The 9,204-nt window shown below is 33.0% G+C and overlaps 1 protein-coding gene across 1 annotated transcript; it reads left to right on the top strand.

Annotated features, from left to right (window-relative positions):
• Positions 1–5,596: 5,596 nt before the first annotated feature.
• On the top strand, positions 5,597–8,288 carry LOC116023479 (protein FAR1-RELATED SEQUENCE 5-like). The gene is made up of 5 exons (XM_031264482.1): positions 5,597–5,606; positions 5,728–6,350; positions 6,451–6,602; positions 7,153–7,996; positions 8,091–8,288. The coding sequence occupies exons 1-5, from the start codon at positions 5,597–5,599 to the stop codon at positions 8,286–8,288; spliced, it is 1,827 nt and encodes a 608-aa protein (XP_031120342.1).
• Positions 8,289–9,204: the final 916 nt, after the last annotated feature.

The raw sequence follows: 9,204 nt of genomic DNA, 5'->3' as shown, positions 1-9,204 counted from the left end.
GAGGATACATGCATGCCCAATGATTGTATACTATATTGGAAATAATACAAAGACTTGCATGTGTGTCCAAAGTGTGGACATCACGTTATAAAAGGAAAAATGTTGATGACGTGTGTGAGGGTAAGAAAGTTCCACCAACGAAAGTATTATGGTATTTACTCGTAATACCAAGATTTAAACACATGTTTGCTAATCTAAGAGAAGCAAAAAATTTGCAATGACATGCTATTGGGAGAAAAGATGATGGAAAATTAAGACATCCAGTCGATTCACCACAATGGAGGAATATTGATAGAAAGTGGCCTGAATTCGGTATTGAAAATAGGAATCTTAGACTTGGATTGTGTACTGATGGAATGAACCCCCATGGTAACATGAGCAGTCGACACAGTACTTGGCCTGTCCTATTAGTAATCTATAATCTTCCACTTCGGTTGTGTATGAAGCGGAAATACATCATGTTGTCGTTGTTAATATCAGGGCCTAAACAACCAGGAAATGACATAGATGTATATCTAGCGCCACTTATTGAAGATTTAAAGATGTCGTGGAATGAAGATGTGTCGGTGTATGATACTTATAGTCGAAGCAGTTTTACCTTACGTGCTATGATCTTTTGCACCATAAATGATTTTCCAACTTATGGTAACCTATCAGGTTATACTTGTAAAGGAGTTAAGGCATGTCCTATTTGTGAAGATGAAACTCCCGATCTATGGTTGAATAACAGTAAAAAGAATGTGTTCATGAGTCATAGGACATTTCTCCCAAATGGTCATCCTTATCGAAAGAAGAAAAAAGCTTTTAATGGAAAACCAGAGACTCGAGTAGCTCGTTTGCTTTTATCTGGACATGCAGTTTATGAACGTGTTAAAAATGTTGATGTTGCTTTTGGCAAAACTTGTAAGACTACTCAGAAGACTCTCTGGAAAAAGAGGTCTATATTTTGGGATCTACCATATTGGAAGTATTTACAAGTTAGACACTGTCTTGATTTGATGCATGTTGAGAAGAATGTTTGTGACAGTATTATTGGAACATTGTTGAACATTCAGGGAAAAACAAAGGATGATATTAAAGCTAGAATAGATATGGTTTAAATGAGAATACGAGAGAAGTTAGCACCACAAGAATCGGGAAAATGAACATACTTACCTCCAGCTTGTCATACTTTGTTGAAAAAAGAGAAAATAAGATTTTGTGCATGTTTAAATGGTGTCAAGGTTCCTTCCGGTTATTCATCAAATATTAAAAAGCTTGTGTCAATGAAATACCTTAAATTTCTTGGTTTGAAGTCTCATGATTGTCATGTGTTAATGCAGCACATGTTACCTGTTGCTATTCGGATATTTTACCGAAACAAGTTAGGCAAGCTATAACAAAACTTTGTGTTTTTTTTCAATACTATTTGCATGAAAGTTGTTGATGTAGATGTGTTAGATGCTTTGCAGGCTGATGTAGTTTTTACTTTGTGTCAACTTGAAATGTATTTTCCCCCATCCTTTTTTGATATTCTGGTGCACTTGGTTGTTCATTTAGTGAGGGAAATTAAGATCACTACTGGTCCTGTATTTATGAGATATATGTATCCGTTCGAAAGATACATGAGAATCTTGAAAGGATATGTGAGAAACAAATATCGACCTGAAGGAAGTATAATTGAAGGTTATAGTTCTGAAGAGATCATTGAGTTTCGTTCTGATTATTTAGTTGATGTTGAGTCAATTGGTATTCCCAAACCTCGTCATGAAAGAATACTCAGTGTGAAATGTACTATTGGATCAAAATTAGTTCTTCCACCTATAAACTTGCGAGATAAAGCACATCATCTCGTATTGGAACACCTTTATGAGGTTCATCCGTACTTGGACCAACACATGTCCATGTATACATATGTATGTATCAAATGTGGAGGAGGTCTCCAAGTAAAACATGCGGATCAATCATAGCCAAAATCAATTGTCCAGAATGAACATAAATTAAAAAATAAAAGCGTGGTGGCATTATGATAATTTTGCAAACTGTTGAAAGCTTAAGGTGCGTCGTTTTAACAGTTAAGGTGCGCCAGGTATACACTTGTGCATAACTTCTACACTTAATTAAAGTGCGCCATTTTAACACTTAACTTTTACATTCTCAGGAGACGCGATATTTTTTAAAATTCTCATTGATTTGAGCCATTGATCTATATTTGATCAAACGGCTCATATCTCACCCCAGTTTCACCAAAGAGACCTTTCGCGCCAGAACCACTCCTTTCATATATATATATATAGATTTTGGTTCAGGTGCGGCCATGCTCTCCCGTGCGGCCGTGCGGTCACACACCACTCAATATTACGAAATACACCACTCAACGTTAAGAAACACACCACAATGAAACACACCACAATGTTAAGAAACACACCATAGTGCATATTTGTGTGGTGTGTTTCTTAACATTAAATGGTGTATTTCGTAACATTGAGTGGTGTGAACCGCACGGCCGCACGGGAGAGCACGGTCACACCTGAACCTGACCCTATATATATATATATATATATATATATATATATATATATATATATATATATATATATATATATATATATATATATANATATATATATTTATGTATATATATTTATGTATATATGTATATTTATGTATATGTACATTTATGTATTTATGTATATTTATGTATATGTACATTTATGTATTTATGTATATATATGTACATAAATGTATGTATGTATATATATATATACATACATACATTTATGTACATATATATACATAAATACATAAATGTACATATACATAAATATACATAAATACATAAATGTACATATACATAAATATACATATATACATAAATATATATACATAAATATATATATATATATATATATATATATATATATATATATATATATATATATATATATATATATGAAGGGGCTCATGTGCACAATAGACCATAGGTGAGAAGTGAGATGCAATTACAATCACTGATCATATTTAATCCAACGCACTAAATTTATTAACAGATCTAATAGGCGCGCTTCATTAAGGATATTATTGTAATTACACTAGCAAATATAAATTGTAATTTGGTAACTGCCATATCCATCGCAAAACTTTCCTCCAACGAAAACTTTCCTAGATTATTTACGCATATCAATTCTCGATCAAAAATTTACAACGCAAATCAATTCTCGATCAACAGAATTCGCATAATCAATCTGCATATTCTTTACGCATAATCAGAGAGAAACACAAAGTCGATCGATCAAAACAATCAATGAAGGTAATATCAATACTATTTTCTTCTAATCCAGTTATTAATATAAAAATTAGTTATATTGATGAATTTTTGCACATTCTTTACAAATTCGTTGTTATGAACGTCTCAATTATAATGCTTAATCTTTTCGCATTCTTTACATATTCAATGATATGAAATAGCAATATCACAATGTAGTTGATTAGCAACAAGAATGTGCACTTTCAGTGACAAATTTCTGCTCTGTATAGCACAAACATATGCACTACAGAGCATAAACTTAAGCCATAAGATGGATAATAGCCTAACTCTATGCCTGAAGAACTTGCATTGTTAATTAAGAAAATATGCACTACTGGGCACAAAAACTTGCACTATATGGTTGAAAATTTTGCACCGCAATGTCTATGCAATTCCATTTGGTATAGCCATAAGAAAGTGTACTTTTAGGCACAAAAATGTGCTCTGTATGGCAAGAAAATTTGCACTGTAAGCATAAAAATAACTTAAATCATATTCAATACCTTCAACTCTAAGGAGGAACTATGTAAATTATTAGGTTAGAATAGTTACACTGTTAGGTTTAAATATTTGCACTATATGAGTAGAAATCTTGCACTACATGTTATTATCAAAAAAAATGTGAATTCTATGCAACTTCACTTCATATAGGCAAAAGAAGGTGCACTTTTAGGCACAAAAATGTGCTCAGTATGGCAAAAAAATTTGCACTATAAGCATAAAAATAACCTAAATCATATTCAATACATTCAACTCTAAGAAGGAACTATGTGAATTATTAGGTTAGAATAGTTGCACTGTTAGGTTTAGATATTTGCACTATATGAGTAGAAATCTAGCACTACATGTTATTATAAAAAAAATGTGAATTCTATGCAACTTCACTTCATATAGGCAAAAGAAAGTGCACTTTTAGGCACAAAAATGTGCTCTGTATGGCAAGAAAATTTGCACTGTAAGCATAAAAATAACTTAAATCATTTTCAGTACCTTCAACTCTAAGGAGGAATTATGTGAATTGTTAGGTTAGAATAGTTGCACTGTTAGGTTTAAATATTTGCACTATATGAGTAAAAATGTTGCACTACATGTTATTATAAAAAAATGTGAATTGTATGCAACTTCACTTCATATAGGCAAAAGAAAGTGCACTTTTAGACACAAAAATGTGCTCTGTATTGCAAGAAAATGATCACTATAAGTAGGGGTGGAAATAGGCTAGGCCGAGCCGGGCTTTATAAAAGTAGGCCTGGGCCTGCTATAGAAATCGAAAGCTTGAGCCTGGGCCTGAGCCTGTATGTAGGCTTTTCTTTAGGCTCAAGCTTGAGCCTACAGTTGGCCTGGCCTAGCCTAAAGCCTTTTTAAAGGCCTATTTAATAAATAGGCCTTTAAAAAGGCTTCAAAATAGATCCTGAATAGGCTTTGCGCCTATTTAAATTGGCTTCGAAATATTTAAGGCTTTCATTTTTAAGCGTTTTAAAGTATACCTGTAAAAAATTTATAAAAAGTACTTAAGTTCATATTTCATAATGAATGACAAAATCATAAGTTCATATTTCACAATACAATATCCAACACCACAAGTTTAATAAGTAAAAGTTCGTAATACAAAATTCAACAATACATTGTTTACTAATTACTAGTATTACTACAAATCTATAAATCCTACAATCAATTACTAGTAGGCTCATATTACATTAGTATTACTACTTTACTAATTNAAACTGTAAACACTAAACAACTAGCATAATTATTACTAGTAATTAGTAACACTACTTATTAGCAATTTAGCATCATAGCAGTAATAACTAGTAATATCTAACACTATTTACTAATTAGTAAGTCGTATTTGGGATTTGGGTATTGGAAATTAGGGTTGTAGGTTATGTATACAATATATATATATATATATATATATATATATATATATATATATATAGGCTAGGCCTGCGGGCTTGTAGGCTAGGCTTTTAAATATAGGACTAGGTCTATTTAACTAAATAGGCTTCTAATTAGGCCTAGTCCTGGCCTTTTTACTAAATAGGCTAGGCCAAGCTAGGCCCTAAGTAAGCCAGACCGTAGGCCCCTATGAAGGGGCCTGGCCTATTCCCACCCCTAACTATAAGCATAAAAATAACGTAAACCATGCTTAATACCTTCAACTCTAAGCAGGAACTATGTGAATTGTTAGGTTTAAATATTTGCACTATTTGGCACAAATATTTGCACCATACGGTTGAAAAATATGCACTGTATCTATTTATGAAAAAATAGTCAGTTTTGTGAAATTTTACTTAATTATCCATAGGAATGAGCACTGGTAAGCACTTACTTTCACTCTGTATGGCACAAAAACATGCACTACAGAGCATAAAAGTATTTTATATCTTTGAATTTTTTCATTTTGTATTTACACCCTATTTTATATCTTCTATTTCCAGCATCATCTCCAAATGGCGTCACATCAGGCACAAATTTAAATACTTCTGATGCAAATTCTAGTAACATTGAAGGTGGTTATAGTGTGGATATATTACCGGGGATGACTGAATATTGGATTCCTAATTGTGAAGATGGGATCAAACCTAAGATTGGTATGACATTCAGTACTTTAGACGCTGTTGTATCCTCCTACAAGAACTATGCTGCTAAAGTTGGCTTTGATATAAGGTCTAGTTCTGTTATGAAGTCTAATGATGAAGTGATTCTGTCAAAGTACATTCTTTGTAGTAGAGAAGGGTATAAGAATGTTATCGGTAGTTCTACATTGAATGTAGATGAAGCATCAAGTTCTTCAACTACAAAGAGGAGAAGAGTCTCAAATAGGACAGGTTGCAAAGCGAGAATTGTGTTCAAATTCATAGGAAGTTTTGGTTATGTTGTTAAAAAATTTGAGAAAAGACATAACCACTGTATGTCATCAATCCTAGCAAAACAGTTTCTAAAGGTCAATAGGAACATTGATGTGGGACATCAAAAGTTTATTGCAAATTGTGCACGAGCAAATATTGGGCCAACAAAATCATTTAACTTGTACAAGGAGATGGTCGGCGATTTTTCCAATGTAGGTGCAACAAATGTTGACTTTAAGAACTTCAATAGGGATATTAGAGCATATATAATAGGTGCTGATGGACAAATGATTGTGAATAATTTTTTTTAAGAAAAAGGAGGTGTGTGAAGCATTTTATTTTGCATATGACATTGATGAAGATGAGCACTTGTGCAAGCTTTTTTGGGCAGATCCAATTTCAAGAAAGAATTTTGGTTGTTTTGGGGATGTAGTATGTTTTGATGCAACATATCAAACTAACAGGTTAGTTTAACATACTGCACATGCACAATTTTATCATTGCCTAAGCATTTATTTTATGTGTCATATTCAATACCTTCAACTCTAAGCAGGAACTATGTGAATTGTTAGGTTAGAATAGTTGCACTGTTAGGTTTAAATATTTGCACTATATGAGTAAAAATCTTGCACTACATGTTATTATCAAGAAAATTGTGAGTTCTATGCAACTTCATTTCATATAGGCAAAAGAAAGTGCACTTTTAGGCACAAAAATGTGCTCTGTATGGTAAGAAAATCATCACTATAAGCATATAAATAACCCAAACCATGCTTAATACCTTCAACTCTAAGCAGGAACTATGTGAATTCTTAGGTTTAAATATTTGCACTATATGAGTAAAAATCTTGCACTACATGTTATTATCAAGAAAATTGTGAGTTCTATGTAATTTCATTTGAAATAGACTTAAGAATGGACACTTTTAAACACAAAATGTGCTTTTTATGGCAACAAAATGTGCACTTTAAGCATTTATTTTATGTGTCATAACTTAAATATTATATTTTGTAGGTACGACATGGTTTTTACATCGTTCACTGGGATTGATAACCACAAGAAAAGCATTACATTTGCAACTGGATTATTAACAAAAGAAGACATTGCTTCCTATGTTTGGTTATTTGAACACTTTAAGAAAGCAATGGGTGCAGAGCCAAAAGTAGTTGTTACTGATCAAGATCCAGCAATGAGACAAGCAATTCCAGCAGTATTTAATGAAGTTAGGCATCATTTTTGGATGTGGCACATTATGTGCAAGGTGGGTGAAAAGGTTGGTTCTATGCTAAGTAAGAATGAAAATTTTAGGAAGAAATTGAACTCTGTTGTGTGGAGCTCATACTTAGAACCTCTTGAATTCGAGAATGAATGGAGATCAATCATGGAAGAGTTTGATTTAGTCAATAACAACTGGTTTGTACAAATGTTTGAGTTGCGAAGATTTTGGATACCAGCCTATTTCAGAGATGTTCCTATGGCTGGTTTATTGAGGACTACATCACGCTCGGAAGGTGAAAATGGTGTTTTTAGTCGATTTACTACCCCTCTCTCTAGTCTGGTCCAGTTTTATATGCAGTTTGAGCGTGCTTTGGACTCTCAAAGACACAATCATGCAAAACTTACAAGTGATAGTGAGGGGAACATCCCAGAAATGAAGACACCTTTGCCCATTGAAAAGCATGCTTCAACTGTATACACACTCTCTATTTTCTGTGATATTCAGAAGGAAATATGCACATCATGTTTTAATTGTCGAGTTTTGAGTGTTCGAGAAGATGGTGACATACTATATTATGAGATCAAAGATGGCAGTGATAGAAAGTTTACTGTGGAGCACAATGTAACTGAAAAGAAAGCTGTTTGTAGTTGCAAGATGTTTGGAAGAATTGGATTGTTGTGTAGCCACACTTTTGTGGTTTTTAAGGATTTAAACTTTGATAAAAATCCCTAAGAAATATGTGCTGAATCGATGGACTAAGGATGCATCCTTAAAGCCAATCTTCCATATTGATGGTCTCACATTTGATCAAGGTGCAGGAATGGATGAGAGGAAGGTGTTGTTAGCACAATTGTGGGGTGATATGCAGTGTTGTATTGGTCTAGCAGAAGAAGCAAAAATGGATAAATTGGTTGAATTTGCACGTGATTAAACAACAAAAATTGATATTGATGACAGAACAAGCTGATTTATCCCCTACTCATAGGAAGAATGCAGTAATAGAGTCTTATTGTGAGTCATCTAAGCCTTCCGAGATCTCTATTTTACCACCAAGAAAAGCAAAAAATAAGGGCAGTGGTAAGTGTATGAAAGGCAAAAAAGGAGTTAGCAATCGATGCATCAAAGAAAGGTTTAAGAAAATGCCATAGGTGTGATGCTTACTTAGAAAATGACAAGAGACATGACAGTAGGAATTGCCCACTTCGAAAGGAATTAACAGATGAAGAGGACTGACCATTTTCATATTTTGTAATGCCAAAACAGTATGTATTACAACATTTTAAAAAGACAAACGAATATTTTACTGTTAGGTTTAAATATTTGCACTGTTTGGTTTTAATATTTGCACTCTATGAGTAGAATTTATGCACTACAAGTTATTATGTGGACTGTTAGGTTAGAACATTTGCACTATTAGGTTTAAATATTTACACTATATGAGTAGAATTTTTGCACTACAAGTTATTATAAAAAAATATGAGTTCTATGCAATTTCAATTCATATAGGCATATGAAAGTGCACTGGTAGGCACAAAGATATGCTCTGTATGACACAAATATGTGCACTATAAGCATACAACTAATCTAAAAGATGTTTAGTACCCTGAACTCGGATAAACTATGTGAACTATTAGGTTAGAATATTTGCACTATTAAGTTTAAATATTTGCACTATATGACTAGAATTTTTGCACTACAAGTTATTATAAAAAAAGATGAGTTCTGTACAATTTCAATTCATATAGGCAGAAGAAAGTGCACTGGTAGGAACAAAAATATGCTCTGTATGGCACAAATATGTGCACTATAAGCATACAACTAATCTAAAAGATGTTTAGTACCCTTTT

The sequence above is a fragment of the Ipomoea triloba genome, chromosome 6 (assembly GCF_003576645.1).
Source record: "Ipomoea triloba cultivar NCNSP0323 chromosome 6, ASM357664v1".
NCBI lineage: Eukaryota > Viridiplantae > Streptophyta > Magnoliopsida > Solanales > Convolvulaceae > Ipomoea > Ipomoea triloba.
Note: the sequence above shows the minus strand (reverse complement) of the source record. Positions and strands in the feature narration are given on the sequence as shown.